Consider the following 20366-nt stretch of genomic DNA (forward strand, 5'->3'; position numbering starts at 1 on the left):
GTGCAAGTTCAGTGAGACACCTCAGGAGGTTGGCGTTGTAGTTATGCTTGGTGCTCAGGCCATCCAAAAGAGAAGTAGTTGCAAGTATCTTGGGTCTATCATGCAAGGCAGCGGGGAGATTGACGATGATGTCACACATCGTATTGGGGTAGGGTGGATGAAATGGAGGCTCGCTTCCGGAGTGTTATGTGACAAGAATGTGCCACCAAAACTTAAGGGCAAGTTCTACAAAATGGTGGTTAGACCGGCTATGCTGTATGGGGCGGAGTGTTGGCCAGTTAAGACTTCTCATATTCAAAAGATGAAAGTTGCTGAGATGAGAATGCTGAGATGGATGTGTGGGCACACCAAGAGCGACAGGATTAGAAATGAGGCTATTCGGGACAAGGTAGGAGTGGCCTCGGTGGAAGACAAGATGCGGGAAATGCGACTGAGATGGTATGGACATGTGAAGAGGAGAGACACAGATGCCCCAGTGCGGAGGTGTGAGAGGCTGGCCATGGATGGTTACAGAAGAGGTAGGGGTAGGCCGAAGAAGTATTGGGGAGAGGTGATTAGACAGGACATGGCGCAGTTACAGATTACGGAGGACATGACATTAGATAGGAGGGTGTGGAGGACCCACATTAGGGTAGAAGGCTAGTTCATAGTCTCGTTATTCTTCTCTATTCATAGGCATAGTAGTGCATTACGATCTCTTGCGCTTTGACTTCTGATTTCTGTTATTATTTATTACTTTCTATGTTTTGATTACTCTATTTTACCTGTGACGCTTTCATTATTTATTTAATCGTTATTTGTTATTTGTATTTATTTATTTGTATTTATTTGTTATCTATTCGTTATTTGTTTGTTGTTTTTCTCATAAAACTTTTAATTTCCTATTCTTATCTAACATTTTTTTTATGCATTAATGCTTTTACTGAGCCGAGGGTCTCCAGGAAACAGCCGTCCTACCTTGGTAGGAGTAAGGTCTGCGTACATTCTACCCTCCCCAGACCCCATGTTGTGGGATTTCACTGGGTTGTTGTTGTTGTTGTTGTTGTAAGTAAAGACAAAATAAGAAGAAAATATTAAAGTAACGAAACCATCACATAAAATCAGTCATTACACAAAATGAGACTTTTTATTGTTCCGTAACGACATATAATAAAATAAAATTTAAGTAACAATCAAAACAAACGTAATATTTAAACTAACAATATAATACAATATAACGAATAACAACCATCCAACCAAGGTGTTAGGAAGAAGGGCAAATATGCCTAATTTGTTGGTCGATAAGAAGATATGTGGATCACTTTTTTTAATAAATAATATATATGTTTTAAAATTGAGAGGTATATTTATTTTTTTCCCTCTAATTTAAGATGAAGGATCTACAAGCTTGGCAACTAAGTTGAGGAAATGAATTCCGTACTTTGCTCGAAATGATTTCACCAATCTCTTCCTCTTTCCCCTGTCCTTTTTTTTTTTTAACCCTTTACGTCGGACAGCTGTCGAGCAGTCCTATGTGTGAATGATACATTTCCTAAGAAAAGTTTACACATCAATTGAATAAACTTTGCCATAACTTACTGTTGGAAATACAATGAATGACCCTACTACTTTATAGACTCAAATCACACGGCATGTTGATAAATTGACAAATTATTTGAACAGATGATGTTTTTCATTTGCTAACCGTAAAAAATATGAACAATCAATAAGCATAATACGTTCGAAGCATGTTGACGAAGAACAAATTCAAATATCCCAACGTTCACTCTTCCTTATTCCATTCCATGAATTCTGAAAAGTCCATCACTCCATTTCTCCGATGAGATTCAGCTTCCGCTCCTACTTCAAATCCCACCATCCCCAAACCCTAGCTTCGCTCAAGTCTATTCTCAATTCCTTCTTTTCTTTGCTCTCTAAATTTAATCCCATGGCCGGAAATCAAAAAGCAATTCATCCCTCCGAGTTTGATCCGTCGGAACCTTCTATTCCGGTGTCATACCCACTGAAAACTCTGGAAGAACTTGAGTCGAGATCCTATTTCGATTCTTTTCACTTCCCTTTCAATAAGGCCTCTGTGAAGTTGCCGCCTTACGCCGCCAATGAACTACCGAAACGGCGTAGGCTTCTGGTGTGCCACGACATGGCTGGAGGATACCTTGACGATAAGTGGATACAAGGAGGAAATAATCCTGATGCTTATGCTATATGGCATTGGTATTTAATTGATGTATTCGTCTATTTCTCCCATTCCTTGGTTACTCTCCCGCCTCCTTGTTGGATTAACACTGCTCACAAGCACGGAGTCAAGGTATCACAGTAATCAATATTGATTCAAAATCCCCTTATTTTATGTTTTTTTTTTCTCGTTTCACACTTAATTTGGTCAGCCGACTCTATCTTCAATTTGCTACTCATACATATGTTAAGAGTTATTAATCTACTCTTCCAACACCTAAGGTTCTGCCTGTCTGGTCACTTCCTCCTTCTCCATTGAGCTTAATTTTCATTTATTATAAGGTATTGGGAACTTTTATCATGGAGTGGGATGAAGGCAAACTTCTTGCCAACAAATTACTCTCATCAAAGAACTCAGCTCACATGTATGCAGAGCGGTTAAGTGAGCTGGCTGCTGCTTTAGGCGTTGATGGATGGCTGGTAAGCAATTGATTCTGATGTTTTATAGGCCTTCAGGCCCTTCACCTTTCTTCTTCTTCTCTTACATTTCCTAATCACAAAACTTGATGCCATATCTTTACATTCATAGCATGAAATTTCCTGATTGTCATAATTTTAGATATGCCCGTCAGACTTGAAAAGTGTTTTTTTTAAAAAATAAATTGAATCCTCCTTTGTTGTCTTTTCTGGAACAGTAGTCTAGCGAATTTTCCGTATATCAGAGGAGAAAAATTAGTTTTCAGGTCAGTAACATATTTGGAAGTTGAAGAATAGGACAAAATTTTACGAAGTAAAATCCATAATAATTGTTGTTTGTGAAATAAGGTAAGTATAGTCATACAATCCTAATTGTTTTCCGGTAAAAATTCAGCAAGGAATGAGTTTATTATGCCCTAGTTCTTTGCGTAACTATGTCTTATACGGAATCCTTTTTTACTTTTTCAAATATCTTGCTTTCAGGTCAATATGGAAGTTTCCCTGGATGTCGGGCATATTCCTAACCTGAAAGAATTTATCAGCCACTTAACTCAGTCCATGCATTCCCTTGTCCCTGGATCTTTGGTCATATGGTAAATCACGAAAGAAAACCTCTCTTCAAAGTTAAAAGCTGCATAGTTTTTCTTTCTTTCTGCTTGTGGATATTTGGTCCTATGGTAATATCATGAAATAAACCATCTCTTCAAAGTGAAAAAACAGCATAATTGTCTTTTCTTATGGTGATGCTACAGGTATGATAGCGTCACAATTGATGGGAACCTTAGCTGGCAAGATCAACTAAATGAAAAAAATAAGCCTTTTTTTGATATATCTGATGGTATATTTGTAAACTACACTTGGCGGGTATTTTCTCCTAATTCTTAGTTCTCTTTTTCCAGGTTAATAATAATGATCGCTAAAGCCTGTTTTCTTGTGTACTTATAGGAGAATTATCCTAAGTATTCAGCTGAGGTTGCTGGTGACAGGAAGTTCGATGTTTACATGGGAATTGATGTCTTTGGAAGAAACACTTATGGTGGTGGACAATGGATGGTGAGTTTGTACACCAAGTATGGGAAATAAAAAAATTCATACCTCATCCTCTTTGCTCGTGTATTAGTGCTAAATACATAATCCATATCATCGTTCTCTTATTTAGTTTGTAAGTTGATGTTTTATACTGTTTGATCTTGACAGAAATATTTGATAATTTACAGTGTTATCTTGTTCAAATCTTTATTAGAGAGAAGTCCTTCCTTGTTTGTATCTTTGATTATTTGAGGGGAGAGAATTGGGGCCTGTTACCCTATTTATCAATAGATTAAAAAATTATCTGATATTCGACCAAAAAATGTCTGTTAACCAGTATTTTACCTTTACTACGAGAGTAACAGTTATGCTTTTTCTTTTCAGTTAGCTAGGTTCTCACCATAGACTATAACTGGGACCAGATGTAAAAATGCTGTGAGTAGGCAATTAAGAGCTGTTAAACCTCATAAATAATCATCAACCTTCTATATTACAGCATAATTCATAATTGACTACATCAGTCTTACTCTATCATTCTAACACAAGTATTGGACCCACCAAGATCTATGATTGTAATGAACTTCCAATGAATTACCTGATGAAGTGACTATCACGTGAGTTTTCTTTAAAGATTCTCATCGCATTTTAAATCTATTTCTCCAAGCATCTTTGAATCCTTACCTAAAGTTGGGAGACCTTTCTTTCAGGGTTTTCTTTTTCTCCTTTATTACATCGTCTCTAAACTTTCATATTTTTCACATAAAAGTGGATCTTATACACACACGCAGAAAAATGTGTGTGTATATAATGTGTGTTATGCTGCTGCTATAATAGACAAAGTGAAATTTCCATTTCTATGTGAGTTTCAATTTCAACTTGTTTAGTGAATATGTGTCACTTTCAAGTTTGTTAGAGGAAACAAGTATTGTCTGATTGTTTAGAACTTCTTTTAGCCATTTTGGGATCTTTATATAATAGTGTTCCGGAAGGAGGATGCTAATTCTCCGATGTAAGGTTTTAGTTTCAGTGTCTTTCTTAGCAAGTAGTTAGTTTGGGAAGTTGGAAGTGAAACACATTTCATTAAAAGTGTACTCCAGATCACTAGTTCAACCTTTTCTATAGGCTGTGATGCCACTTTTGTTTTCTTAAACCACCTGTTAAAAAGAACTACCCACTTGTAAAATTATCTGCTTTTGTCTTTTTTATGTAGACAAATTTGGCACTTGATGTGATTAAGATGGATAATGTGTCAGCTGCGATATTTGCTCCTGGATGGGTGTATGAGACAAAACAACTACCTGACTTTCAGACTGCACAGAACCGGTCAGGCACTGCCTGCCATAATATCTCTTAAATGCTTTTCTCTAAAAGAATGCGTATACTGATTTCCACTAAAGACTACTCTTCAGATTACTTTTGAAGATTCACAATATTTCCATATCCTGATTTCCATGGTTTAATTTCTTTTCATGTAGTGACCGCCCTCTCTGCCACTTAGATATTCGCATATTTTTTTTTAGTAATTTGAAAAAGCAAATATCCTTTTCTTCGTTTGATCTTTCCTTGGCAAATGGTAAACCACCTTGCCAGCAATATGGAAGATGAGGTCCAGTAGATTACTTAAATTGCCAAGGTAAATATGGAACTCTCTCCATTTCTTTATACTTTTTAGTTACCAAGCTTAAAATGAAACTCTTCATTTAGATCTATATGACATATTTTATTTTAAAACGTCTCAGAATGTTTTATGCACTTCCAAAATGATACTACTATATAGAAGTTACATTCAAGTAATTTTGAGTTTCTCGCCATGAAGGATGCTTCCCTGTTGAACTAAATTCTCAACAGCTAAATTCAATGTTTTTCTTCTATTACTATGCTATCATATGCAATCTAAAGTGATTTCTTAGTGTTCGTTCCAATCAAACTATGTCACATAAAATGGGATAGTCTGAGTAGCTTTTATGCAACTTTATGATTGTATGTCTCAAAGCTGTGTTGAATATCCATATCTTGTCAGATTTTTATATGCATTATCATATCTGCAATTGATTACAATGCCCGTTTTGGTAATCGAAAAGTAGTATATGCTTGCTGTTAACCATATCATAATTAAATGCTTTAACATGCAGTTGGTGGGCACTTGTAGAAAAATCATGGGATATTTCACAAAATTATCCCCAAACCCTTCCATTCTACTCAAATTTTGATCAGGTATGGCCTGAGCTTGTTCGTTTTTCATAACCTTGTTTTCTGTCTCCTTCGTCTTTTTACAAAATAAAATGCAGATTTATTGCTTTTATCTTCTTCCTATCAATGCCAAGGTGGATTGGTTCCATATGGATCTTATATGAAGTACTAGTTGTGCTTGAACTCTTTGTTGAATAGTTCAGTTAGGAGTTGTTTGGTTTGAATACAAGTTATAATGGGATTAGTTATGACGAGATACGTTATGCTGAGATTAGTTATGATGGAATAAGCTATGGTGGGATTATTTCTTATTGGTGGTTTGTTGTATTCAAAATAATATTCATTGCATAAATTTAAAGAACAAGTTGTTTGTTTACAAAAATACCTTTCACTTTATTTAGTTTTTTTTTTATATTTTCTTTGCAAGCTTTAGTTATTCATTCTTAAAAATAAAATTTTCTTCTAATTTAGATTAAATATTTGTGTATGCATTCCCATTATGGTACCATATGTATTCAAAAATAAAACTTTCATCTTATTTAGCTTAAAAATAGAAATTTCATCTTAAATTGGTTAAAGTAAAGGAGAATTTATTATTTATATCACTCTTAAATTGTAAAATATTAAAGTTTTCATTTTAATTGATATATAAAATACAAGCTTTCAAGTGACTAAAAGAATATATAATTAAAAATATGTAATTTAATAGTAGAGAAATCAAAATATAAATAAACATAAGAATTAGTCAAATAAGTTCTCAATAAAAATTATATTTATATAGTATAATTTCTTCATAGAAAAATATGAAGATTTATCATAAAAATAAGGAGTAGTGAAGGTTGTGAATGTTATTATACATGGTATTAAAAATAATGTGAATATACATGAATGTGAAAAATGATGTATAAAAGAGTTTAAAGGGATATATTTCATTTTACCCATTTTATCTCAGGATTACTATACCACCCAAGGGGGGGGGGATAACTTATCCCGGTACTAATTAGTAATCCCGGGATAAGTTATCCCAAACTTGCCAACCAAACAAAAAAATTAATTGGCACTATAATTTAATCCCAGGACTATTTGGTGTTATCCTTCACACCAGACGACCCCTTAGAGAAGTATAACCAGTATGCTTAGCAACTTTAGTGCTTTTATTAAAAAATACATTTAATGTAAATTTCAAGAAGCAAATAACTATGGTTCAAGAGTTAAAAGAAGAGTCTAGGCCATTACTGTGGTTCCTGCACGGTTAAGAGGAGAGGAATTAAGTATGTTGTCGTATTTTAATTAATTCGATTAGCAACACAGATAAAAGCATGTTCAAATGGTCCACTGTGAAACTTCAAGCTGAAGACGCCATGAAATGCATAAGCAGAAAGGTATAAGCAGAAAGGTATACTTAATTACAATGGGTATCTGATAAAATTGTCAAGTGCTGAAAGCTAAAGGGAGATTCAAGCAATTCCCAAACCCAAAAGGGTTCTCATCTTGGTCCCAAGGTGCTTCTATGGCTGTTTATGAATAACAGGGGGAGGCTGAGGCAATTGAAATGATTTCTAATTCAAAAAGTCTGTGAGGTGGCAATACCCGCTAACATCCATGTAATCATCATCAGGGTCATGGTTACAAGTTTACTGTCGATGGAAAGCAAATATCACAGACTCCTTGGAACAACATTTCTTCCCAAAGCTTTCAGGTGTCTTCTGGTATCTAGATGTTTTTTTGAGCTTATTTGTTATTAATTGCAGTAATAATATAGTATTTGTCAGGAGTTCCAATTTTCGAGAAATTTCTCTGTTTAATGTAGTTGTCCTCTACGATCTAGAACAAAGCATTGAACTCCAATTTTAACATATTACAATCATTATAGACAATTTCATTAATTTGTCTGGTGTACAGTTCCTACAACTAATATGCATTTTCATATCATCTCATTTACTTTCTAGTTTTGCATAATGTCACTGTTATCGTCAAAAGTCGTTTCTGTAACCTTCTCTCTGCTTACTTGCACATCAAAGTTTCCCATAGTAAGTGGTGTCTCCGAATGTTTGCTTGGAGTACTTCTGCAAGGCTAGAAAGTGTTAGGCACAATATAATGGAGATATAGACTATGTTTCATTAATTTTTGTTAGAATCGGAATAGGTATATACAATCCTACTTAAAATCAGTGTTGTGAAAAAGCGCCGAAGCGCTCGCTTTAAGCGTGAAGCGAAGCGAGGCGAGACTCTAGCGCTTCAATACCGTGAAGCAAAGCGATTTCAGAAAAGCGTGCGCTTCATGGGAGAAGCGAGAAGCGCGCTTCATGTCGAAGCGAGAAAAAAGCTCGCTTATTTGGAAAAAGCGGGTAGTGAAGAAAATAATCTCAGTATTAAAAAATTTATAGAGAAAATCATTCATATTTTTCCTCATAATTGTATATTAAGAAAAATTATAAAGTTAACTTAGTGCTATTGCCAGGAAGGTCTAAAAGCAAAAGCATGAATCACTTGTCTGCCACAAAGTCCAAAAGGTTACACTTAGAGGATTGATAATTAGGTATAGATTAATTTAATACTCTGCTCACTTCCATTTCATTTTTGTTTGAAACTATTTTTTTTATTCAATCCAGATATAATATTAATATTTAATTAGAAAGCTAATCGAAATTACTTATAAGAATACTACTGATCTGCTCACTTTATATTACTTTTTCCATTTCATTTTTATTTGACACTATTTTCCTTATTAGTCCTTCCAGATATAATATTAACATTTTTATAATTTCTTAATTAAAAGCTTTTATTTCTACACAAATACTATGATATGCTTACACTCACAGTTTCTAAAGGTTAGATTTGGTACTCTTTCCGTTTCAATTTGATTGTTTGGTTTTGACTTGATAAAAAGTATTAAAAAAAAACTTATGAACCTTGTGATCTTAAACTAAAGATATATTAATTGTATTTAAATATCTTTTAATCTTATAGTTTTAGGGGGAGTACTTTAAGGGGCAAGGAAAAAAGAGTAGCTACAGGTTCAAGTTCAAATAGAAGTAGAACTCTTGTTGATGAGTCCTCCGATGAAGAAGATGAGGACCAAGTAGAACCCTTGTTGATGGCACTTCAAGAGTTTGAGGATCTTGTTGAAGAATAGGATTTTGCTCTCTTTGTGATTTGGTTATGCATTTGCTTTATATGTTGTTACTTATGAGGATTGTTGACTATCTATTTACTTTTTAATCTAAGTCTTTTGAGTTCTTGATTATTTGTCTATGCATATTTTTTATTTTTTATTTTTATACTAAATAACGCTTTTTCTGAAAAAAGCATGCGCTTCGCTTCACGCTTCACGCTTCACGCTTCTCGCTTCTGTGAAGCGAGCCCCCATCGCTTTTTTCCGCTTCTCGCTTCTCAAAACACTGCTTAAAATAGGAATATGAATATTAATAGGAATAGAAATAGTAAATAGTACTTGGTAAATGATTGTATTTTAGTGTCTATAAATAGGATCTCTGTGTAATAATGTAGATACACAATCTAGTAATATTTTTCTCCTATATTTCTCGCATGGTATCAAAACCTCTACGATGTTGGTACAGAATCAAAGAGCTTCTGTTGCTGGCGGGCGGCTATTACTCATATATGCTGCCCGTCTGGCCAGTGATTATATTAGCAAAAGTCGGGGTCACCGTGTATCGTTCCGGTGACTATTTTCTCATATCTATTTGTGTAGCACCGTGCATCTTTTCGGTGACTACTTTTTCATATTTAATTTGCATAGTATCGTGCATTTTAATTTGCATATTACCGTGCATTTTTCAGACTACTTTCTCATATCTGATTTGTGTAGCGTCATGCATCATTCCGGTGACTACTTTTTTCATATCTTATTTGTGTAGCACCGTGCCATCTTTTCGGTGACTACTTTCTCGTATCCAATTTGCGTAGCACCGTCCCATCTTTTCGGTGACTACTTCCTTGTTTGTGTAGGGTCATGTCATCATTTCGACCCTACCCACATAATTTCTCTTTTTCAGTAGGGTCGTGCCATCAAGCCGATCCTACCCATATAATTTCTATTTTTCAGTAAAGTCGTTTCATCATTCTGACCCTATCCATATAATTCTCTTTCTCAGTAAAGTCGTGTCATCATTCCGACGCTACCCATATAATTTTATATCTCAGATTGTTACCACTTTCACCCATCAAATTTAATACTCCGACGCATGAGTATGTTCCGACCAGTTTTCTGTGACTTTCTTGTTTAATGTCGACTCGTCTATTGATTCCAAGACGAACAATATATTTCATACCAGCTTTTGAGCACTTTCCAGCGGCAGTTGCACTGTGAAAAGTCTACATGGAGCAACCACGTAGTTTTATTGATCAGGGGGAGTCTAGTAGCCTTGTGGATTGTGTAAGTCACTCTATGGTCTGAAACAATGTTTTCAAGTTTGGTTGGGAAGTTCAACACTGCAATTCATGAATTTATCACTATGTTTTTCGACATTATGCATCAAATCCAGTATTTCATGAGAAGACCGAGTACATTGAGATTGACTGTTAATTTTGTGAAGCCGAGTGATCAATTTGCAGATATCTCACCAAGCCCCGCATTGATCTTCGTATTAATTACATTTGTAACAAGCTAAGTACATACGACTTGTATGCACTAGCTTGAGGGGGAGTGTTATAATATGAATAGGTATGGACAATCCTATTTAAAATAGGAATATGAATAGTAATAGGAATAGAAATAGTAAATAATACTTAGTAAAGGATTGTATTGTAGTGTCTATAAATAAGATCTTTGTTTAATAATGTAGATACACAATCCAGTAATATCTTTCTCCTATATTTCTCACAATTTCTGAAAGCCTTTTACAGAGACATATTATTCGTGTCCTCCACATGTTCTTAGTGTCAGTGAAATTCAGTTTCATGGGGATGTCTTGAACTATATGATTTGCTCTTCAGATTTATTTTTTGAAAGATTATAAGTTTGAATCGAGTGTAAGTGACAAGAACTGACAACACAGCTGATATTTCCTTGCTGTTATTCCCTACTTGAATTTGCCTTCACCTTGTGAAATGTCATCCCTGAGTTTTGTTTGCGAAAATTCTTTTTTTAACCACAACGAAGTAAAATAATTGAATATCTGATAAGGGTTATCAATTGCAATCTACGCAACTCTATATGTTTATGAGTGCACTGATGTTATTTTAGCTCTTAGATTCTATACCATGTCACATCACTTAGATAATACTTTCCCTTTTAGAAACTTCTTACCCTTGCTAATATACACACATTCATCTCAGCCTTTCTTGGAGTTTTCTGGAGAATCAACTGGAGGGCATTTAAAAGTTGTTGTTGAGTAAGTTTCTGTACTTATTACATTTAATTTTCGATCTTCCTAACTTTGTTTTCTATCAGTGGTAGTCCCTTGTTTCAGTCTGATGATCTATCACATATAAAATCTTATTTGAAGCATTTGACACTTGAATTCTGGAGAAAAATGGTCTAATGTGTACATCTTTCTACATGAGCCATCATAGATGTATAAAAATGTAAAAAGTTGGACACCCACACATGTAAATTGTTGTGGCTCTTTGCTCTCCTCCATTGCAATGCCGTTCTAGATTAGAAAATTTTGTGTCATAGGTGCACCTAAAATTGTCTCTCTGAGACCTAATGCATTTTGTGACAGCAGCTTCATTTGAGATAACCTAACATGCCCTTTGTTTTGATAGTTTATCAGTGAAGTATCTTAGAAATGCCTATGAATTGGGAATGAATAAAGACCACCAGTTCAGCAACTCAGAGTGTTTAACCTGCAACTCAGCTGAAAGCTGTCTGGTTTTGCTATCCTTTTACATAAATTTATTAGTAGGTTAGCAGTTCACTCATTTCTTAGTTCTCCTTAAAGTCCCCACATTCTCATTGATAGTAGGCACATTTTTGCCTTTGAACAAAAATATTTCCCCAATCTTCAGCTACATTCCCATTTCCAATCACCTTCTGTGGGACCCGGGGTTATCATCTTCTTAGCAAACCCAGAAAAATCACCTTCCTCCCCACCCCCCCCTTTCTTTTTTTTTTTTTGCTTTTCTTTCAGAAAGATTTTAGTCCCTGCAATTCTCCAATCATCTTTAGGAATTCCGTCACTGGAAAATCATCTGTTATTTCTCTTTTCTTTTGGTTTCATTGAAGAGCATAAGCAAACATGACTTTTACATCGTCATTTAGAGGGAATCAGAGCTACTTTCATGTTTGCAGGTTGAAGGATATATGAACATCATGTCTATCCTTTTCTGTGTTCAAAATATCTTTTGCTTTTCCTTACTGGTCATGATTAATCACGAGGAAGAATACCTCTAGAGTTGAATTCTCATAGCAGTCAAATCCCACCCAGTACCCCGTCCATCTCATAACTCTTATATCTACCATGGTTCTCTCTCTCCCTATACAAACACGCGTATATATATATGGGTCTTGATAACCTACTACATGAAAGTAGTAGGCTAGCATTGTACCCATTTTCACTTTTCCTATCCTTTTAAACACATTCCCATCTTTTAACAACAGGGAATTTTTGGATTTTTCAACAAAAAAAAGGCCTAAACTCCTTAGAATCCTCTTCTCAATATGGCCACCCTAGTTATCTTTTCCTCTTTGTCGACAAGTGGCCCCTCTCTGTTTCTTTCTCCGGATAGTGGTCTATTTCTTTCCCCATCAAACTCCTCCCCATTTCTTTCCTCCAGGTGACTTCGCTCCTTCCTCTTTATCTGTTTTCCTCCTTTTCTTTCATGTCTAAGAGTAATAGAAAAGAAGGAAGCATTGGTTTGATTTTGAATCTCTTTGGTTGCAGTAACGGACACCATCAAATGACTAAAATGGTTGCTTTTAAATTCAACTTGCATGGTAAACATATAGAGGTTCCGCTTGCAATTCAGAATAATGACGGAAATCAGTAACTGCCAGAAACTAATATTTGACTTTTAATCACATTACTGTTGCATTTGTAATCCAGCATATGTCAATTACTTGCTGATTATCTGATTGAAAAAAGAAAATTTTGGGATAAAGTTATGCGGACCCATTGGGAGATGAAGCTCATATTGTTCTTCGCCAGCGTCTTGTGTCGGGTGAGAATTAAAGGAGAGTGAATGGAAGGATATTGGTGAAAGACAAAATGGTCCCAACATTTAATGTATTGGCAGAAAATAATAAAGGCATTTTGGAGAATTGAAAAATGGTTGGGACATTGCTAAAGTACTACCTTCATGTAGTAGGTTAACAAAACCCTGTATATATAAACAAATATCCTGCTCTAACATTAGCTTCCATTTTCGCTTTCCTTCCTTATCACTACTAATGATGGCTCATGTTCCACCAAATCCATGGCTATGGTTGAGCATTGGAAACTTGTATCAAATATATCAGGTGTTCCAGTTGTCAATCACGACCAATATTGAAACAGCTAAACCAAAATCGAAATAGCATCAATCACTCACCAGAACCTTAACCTCCAGAATTGAATGCCAAAGCCAAGGCTTTCTGCATCTTAGCACCCAAACGAATAGCACCAAAAGACAAAATCGGAGCTGCTCACTAACCAGCAAAAGCAGCCTTAATTTCCAATAGAAGAATCACTAGAAATAACCAATCAACATATGAGAATAATGTCGCAAATCAGTAGCTGTGAAACTAGCTCCGGCTTGATGACTGCTTCACTTTTAGCTTTTTCCTGGGGCATAGAAGGAGTTGATCCTGATTGAGGTAAATGGATTTAGGAATTCATACCCGGTGAGGGTGGATGTAATTCAGCTCGAACGAAGTGAGAGGGCTGAAAAGGAAGCTCGGCCTACAGGGAGAGGGGTAATAGACTATTACCGTTCAGTTCATGTGACGAACCGAACATCGTTAGGTCCCGAAATCTGCAAAGCACAGAATCTAGATCAAGATCTCCATTACATCGTCCCAGCAACACAAATTAAGACACTGACCGGAGATATGTTGAGCCAAAGTGTAGACAAAACAATGCAACTGGACTGAATTCTCCAAGAACACGGATAAAATAGACAACAACTAGAAAATGTGTAAATCTAATGTTCAAAAATTTCCTTCAAGTAATGAATTGGCACGGGTAATTCGGGGTGTAGATAATGGAAACAGTGGGTAGATTGCTGACCTACTACGTTCATTTGGTATGATTGAAAAATATCCCCTCCCCCTCTCTCTTATATATATATACACACACATACATACATACATATTGTGATTTTATGTGCATGCTTTTGTTCATAATTGTTCTAGCTGGTGTATGTTTCTGGTCAATGTTTTCATTTGGGAGCAAGTCATTGCATTGGATTTTACCTATACTTGGATGTGGCATTATCAAGGAGCCATCTTATAATGGAGGTGGGAACCTAACATTCAATGGAACACTTGATGATGATTTTCAATTCTCAGCAAGGTTGTTTGAAGGGAAGCTTCAGTTAGTAGATTCACCTATTAATTTTACAGGGAATTTATGTTTTTCAACAAAAAACGTCCTAACACCTTAGAATCCTCTTCTTAATAAGCCACCCTAGTTATCTTTTCCTCTTTGCTGACAAGTAGCCCCTCTCTGTTTCTTTTTCCGGATACTGCTCTATTTCTTTCCCAATCAAACTCCCATTTCTTTCCTCCTTTTTCATGTCTAAGAGTAATAGAAAAGAAGGAAGCATTGGTTTGATTTTGAGTCTCTTTGGTTGCAGTAATCGGAAATCATCAAGACTAAATGGATGCTTTTAAATTCAACTTGCATGCTAAACATATGGAGGTTAAGCTTGCAATTCAGAATAATGAAGGAAATCAGTAACCGCCAGAAACTAATATTTGACTTTTAATCATGTTGCTGTTACATTTGTAATCCAGTATATGTTCTTCGCCAGAGGCTTGTGTAATTACTTGCTGATTATCCGATTGAAAAAAGAAAATTTTGGGATAAAGCTCTGCAGACCCGTTGGGAGATGAAGCTTAGATTGTTCTTCGCCAGAGTCTTGTGTCAGGTGAAAGTGAAAGGAGAATGAATGGAAGGAAATCAGGAATTTGGTGAAAGACAAAAAGGTCTCGACATTTAATGTGTTGGCAGAAAATAATAAGGGCATTTTGGAGAATTGAAAAATGGTTGGGACATTGCTAACCTACTACCTTCATGTAGTAGGTTAACAAAACCCTGTATATATAAACAAATATCCTGCTCTAACATTAGCTTCCATTTTCACCTTCCTTGCTTATCACTTCTAATGTTGGCTCGTGTTCCACCAATCCATGCCTATGGTTGATCATAGGAAACTTGTATCAAATATATAAGGAGTTCCGGTTATCAATCACAAACAATATTGAAGCAGCTAACCAAAATCGAAATAGCCTCAATCACTCACCAGAACCTTAACCTCTAGAATTGAAAAACAAAGCCAAGGCTTGCTGCAGACTAGCGCCCAAATAAATAGCACCCAAAGAAAAAATCGGAGTTGCTCACTAACCACAAAAGCAGTCTTAGTTGCCAATGGAAGACTCACCAGAAATAACCAATCAACATGTGAGAATAATGTGCTGACCCACAACACAAATTAAGACACCGACCAGAGACAGGTCGAGCCAATAAGAAAAAACAATACAACTGGACTGAATTCTCAAAGAACGGATAAATTGACAACGACAAGAAAATGTGTAAAATTAATGTTAATTTTCCTTCAAATAATGAATTGGCATGGGTAATTACGGGTGTAGATAATGGAAAGAGAAGTGGGTAGATTGCTGACCTACTAGGCTACTACATTCATTTGGTATGATAGCGAAATATCCTCCCTCACTCTTTCTCTCTCTCTCTCTCTCATATATATATATGTGTGTGTGTGTGTGTGTGTGTGTGTATGTGCGTGCGCGCGTGTGTCTGTATATGTAATGCATGTGTTCATATTGGGGTCTTATGTGCATGCTTTTATTCATAATTGTTACTAGCTGGTGTTTGTTTCTGTTCAATGTTTTGATTTTGGAGCTGGTCATCTGCATTGGATTTGACCTATGCTTGGATGTGGCAGTATCAAGGAGCCATCTTATAATGGAGGAGGGAACCTAACATTCAATGGAACACTTGAGGATGATTTTCAATTCTCAGCAAGGTTGTTTGAAGGGAAGCTTCAGTTAGCAGATTCACCTGTTCATTTTACATATTCTGTAAGCCGTCTTTTTTTTTGGGGATAATAGTTGTTGCAGTTCTTAATTGTTACTAATCACTTGCAAGGACATACTGATAATTTTCACCAACAGCAGAAATCCTTTCAGAAAGATCTGTTACCTCTCTTGTGGAGGAGAATTATACTACTAAGGCCACTTGTTCGGTGTTCACCTGAGAGTGGTGCTGAGTTGTATCTCAGGATCCTGTAATAAATTTCTCTAGATGATAAAATTTACTCCACAAGAATAGATTCATTACAAGTTTTTTCTAAAGAATGCGTACCTTTGTTAAATTTTTTATTCTATTTTTTCAAGTGGCCAATGTCAAAATACTGACTTTGAATTGTCGATTTCTACCCTTAAGGTCCTTACCAAAAATATTCTACCCTTGGGGCTGGCAGCTGATTACTCTCCTTTTTTCATATGGACTCATCCTTCTTTCCTGCTTGGTGCATTTCCTGAGATTTATTACCCTCCAACTGGCCCAACTTCTGCAGAAATATGAAAAGTTCATGTTGTGATGGAATACATGTATGTTGTTTCCCATGTTGTACTTGTTCATTTATCATCTGATACGCTTTAATGCAGGTAAAATCAAATGGAAGCTCTCAGTTGGGCTTGTCTCTTGAGTTCACTTCTGCTGTCGCAGAGCAAAAATCAGTATTACTTGCTTCTTCGGGTGATTCATTACTGACTATGAGTCGTTTTGTTAGACATTTTGACAATGTTATAATGCCTCATCGTGTTACTAAATTAGAGAGTGAATCATCATGGGTCATACAAGAAAGTAGTATAGAAATGGAAGGATACATGTTAACAAAAATCCATGCTGTATGCTATAAATTAAGAGCTGAAGTTCACAAATCAGAAAGTCAAGATAAAACCATGGCGTTGTATCCGTCAGAATATCATGCAGTGCTTGGTCATCTTGCAATAAATAGTTCTACGCAAAATTTCGAGTTCCCACCATCAACTTCATGGCTTGTTGAAGGTACTTTCACTAAATGGTCGTCTTCTGGTTCTAATGGCTCCAGGAAACTTACTGTCAAGCTTGTTTGGGAATTGAAAGACGGGAAAACTCACCTATTCCCTAAGTATTATATCTATGTCAAGAAACAACCTGATCTTTCAATGGCAGAACCAAATGGATCACTTCAACTAGTCCAGGAGTACCTGGGAGTTGCAGAAGTTGAAGCATTTTATGTATCTGATCTTGTAGTTCCCACTGGCACTTCAAGCGTTAAATTCATCATTCAAGTTTGCAGTCTGGATGGAGCTCTCCAAAAGCTAGAAGAGTCTCCATCTCTTGATTTAGACGTTCAAGGTTCTTAATTCTACAAGCCAAATTGTCATTTGTTCCAGGTTGTATAGGGAAGGACCAAAAATAAATGCAAGTGTTACACATTTACACGCCGCAGAATAATGTGTTTTATGTATACAAGTTGTTGTAGCATTACAATAATGTATTGAGTATTGAACGCGCTAAGTCGGTAATCACGAAACTTCCTCTCTTCATAATGTTTGATATTGCAGCATCTGGTTAACAGTTGAGGCTTGAAAAGGAAAGTTATCTTAATTTTGTCTTCACTTGGCTTCCATTCCAAAGTTTTAAAGCAAAGGTGTAAGGTAGTGTGAACTGATACCATGATTGGAACTCTATCAGTCTTCTGGGGAAATTAAATAATGTTTGGATTGTTTTTAATCCAATTGCTTTAGGATGATTTACCTTTTACGGATATTTTTCATGATTTATCCGCTATAACTAGATTAAAATAAACATACGTCAGGAGAAGAAATAATAGTATAGATTACATATTGTATTAATGAAAAAAAAATAAAAAATAACCCAGTAAATTCATCAGTAACTCTCTTGTTGTCATTGCCACAATAATCCATTAGATCATGAGCAACGGGATTATTCTTTATATGCTCTTTATCATCTTTAGCATGCTCATTAATTATCATCAGTCTTCTTGTGTTGGATTAAGAATTTTGACAAGTTCTTTAAACGAGGATATCACAGAGTCATTGAGTCGTGACGTTGTTGGTAAGCTATAACAAAAAAATAAAATGAAAAATCTGTGTGTATACAAAACCAACTATTAAACGGAAAGTCATGCATCCATTTTCGAGTTAAATCCTCAGCTCTTTGTTTTACCACCAAATTCTTATCTGTTACGAGCTGTGGGTGTGGGTTTCATGTTTGGTGGTTTTTTAGGCTTTGGCTACCTAACAATTTTAGGGGATGAGGTGAAGAAATCATCAGAATCGTTATGGCGTTCATAAGACCCAGTCATATCTCCAAAAGCATTAACACCTTCAAATAAGTTATAAAGATCCGATGTTAATTTCTCTTCATTTTCATTTGTAGAACAAACATTTCTCACATCTGAGAAAGAAAGAGAGTCTCTCCCTAAAGCCCTAAAGTCTCATCCCACGGGCACATCTTGACTATGAAAAGCAGAGAGATAGATCACGCCTAAAAGCTGCCATTTCTATTAAATACGATCATCCCTATGTTCATTGCTCTACCATCATTTGCTCTGTTATACTCAATGGACGCGTTAGTAAGAGATCCAGCCATTACTGGGCCTGATACTACCACTTGGATCTGGAACCTACATGCTGATGCTCACGATTTCGATAGCCATACCAGTGATTTGGAGGAGATCTCTCGAAAAGTATTTAGTGCACATTTCGGTCAACTCTCCATCATCTTTCTTTGGCTGAGCGGCATGTATTTCCACGGTGCTCGTTTTTCTAATTATGAAGCGTGGCTAAGTGATCCAACTCACATTGGGCCTAGTGCCCAGGTGGTTTGGCCAATAGTGGGCCAAGAAATATTAAATGGTGACGTAGGCGGGGGTTTCCGAGGAATACAAATAACCTCTGGTTTTTGAGAATTTTCTTCTTTATCTCTTTCTCCTTGCTGGAAGGCTGTTTATGAGCGGAAGGGAAGTAGAGGTAGAGGGTCCGAAGGAGAGAGGAGATCTCTGCTCTTATCGTTAATTAGGTATGCCTCCGGAAAATGATAAGAAGACAATCAGGAGGTTGGAACGAAAAGAGCAGGCGGCATCTCTCGTCGTCTTCACGGAATTTCTTCATCTGAATGAGCGGAAAAAAAAAGAGAGCCGAACTCTCTTTGTTTCGGGATCGGAAAGGTCGGCCGATCAGGATCAAAGATGACTGCCTAGTGGCCTGTGAATCAGTCCTCCGCAGGTCAAGCTGCTGTTCCGGTAGCTCTTTCTGTGTTTCGGGTATTCTATCATTCATAATCATGTCGATACCATACTTTAGCTATCTTACGTGAAGCTGAATTAGGTTTTTTTGGTGGTCTCGTTGAAAGACGCGGGCATAGTAACCCGTTTGTTCACACCGTTCGGTGCTTGTTCACACCGGCTTCCGCGGTAGCTCAGCCGTTGCTTGTTCTGAATGAAAGTGAATACAGACGCACCTTTCTTTAGTGCAGAGCCGGGCGAGTGAGAAGAAAAAGGAGGCCCTTTCGAAGTTGCTCGACCAACGTACGAAGTAGCTCGACTGAAAGGAGAGGGGAGAGGAAACCGACCCCGCTTGGTTAAACTGCCTTTCATAATCCTCTTTTCTTCTCTCCAACGAAGAGGAGCCCGTCCTTGGCGTAGAGTAAGCCGTCCTTTAGCAAGTACCTCTCTTTCACTTGGTGAACCAACATGTGGAGCTTCCGCCTCATACGGCTCCTCTAGGGATGGAGGCCGAAGAAATTCGTAAAAGTAGGTAACAGAAGGGGAGGGGACTAAGCCGTGCCATAAGGGGTCATTCTCCAAACGGGACGGGGCCAAGCCTTTAGGTTGTTTAAGTAGGTTGGGTGACAGATCGGCCATAGGGGGATTCACTGACAGCCAATTCCAAGTAGATCCTCCCTCCCCCTCGCTCCACTTCGTTTCGCTCGTTCCTGTCCACCAATGGGCAATGAAAGTCCTATCTCGCCTTCCGGCGGATGGAGCATTCGACCAAGAACGTCCGTTGGTACGATTACGATCTCAAAAGAAACGTAATTCTTTCTCTTTTGATGCTTGCAAGCGAAGGCATACACGCATCGATAGGGAACTCCTCGCTTTAGTCCGTTCTTTTCCTTCTTTGGGCTCGGGTCGATAGTAGCCGTGGTAGTAATGCCCCGGAGCCCAGCTACCGACCCGAGGCGCCGATCGGGAAAGTAATAAAGGGACGTTAAACGTAATTCTAGAAGGGCCTTCCCGCAAAAAAACCGAGTCTTGGCAGTTTAGTGACAATCTTGATGCTAGTGACGATATCG

The 20366-nt window shown here is 36.9% G+C and overlaps 1 protein-coding gene across 1 annotated transcript; it reads left to right on the forward strand.

The window, feature by feature from the left end:
• The first annotated feature begins 1608 nt into the window (after positions 1–1608).
• Positions 1609–17654, forward strand: LOC129901210 (cytosolic endo-beta-N-acetylglucosaminidase 1-like). Its single transcript, XM_055976338.1, has 11 exons — positions 1609–2308; positions 2518–2655; positions 3136–3245; positions 3405–3516; positions 3598–3705; positions 4892–5004; positions 5814–5895; positions 7490–7570; positions 11173–11228; positions 15943–16078; positions 16667–17654. Exons 1-11 carry the CDS (start codon positions 1820–1822, stop codon positions 17408–17410), a joined length of 2169 nt encoding a protein of 722 aa, XP_055832313.1. The 5' UTR covers positions 1609–1819; the 3' UTR covers positions 17411–17654.
• The last annotated feature ends 2712 nt before the right edge of the window (positions 17655–20366 follow it).

The sequence above is a fragment of the Solanum dulcamara genome, chromosome 8 (genome assembly GCF_947179165.1).
Source record: "Solanum dulcamara chromosome 8, daSolDulc1.2, whole genome shotgun sequence".
NCBI classification, from domain to species: Eukaryota; Viridiplantae; Streptophyta; class Magnoliopsida; order Solanales; family Solanaceae; genus Solanum; species Solanum dulcamara.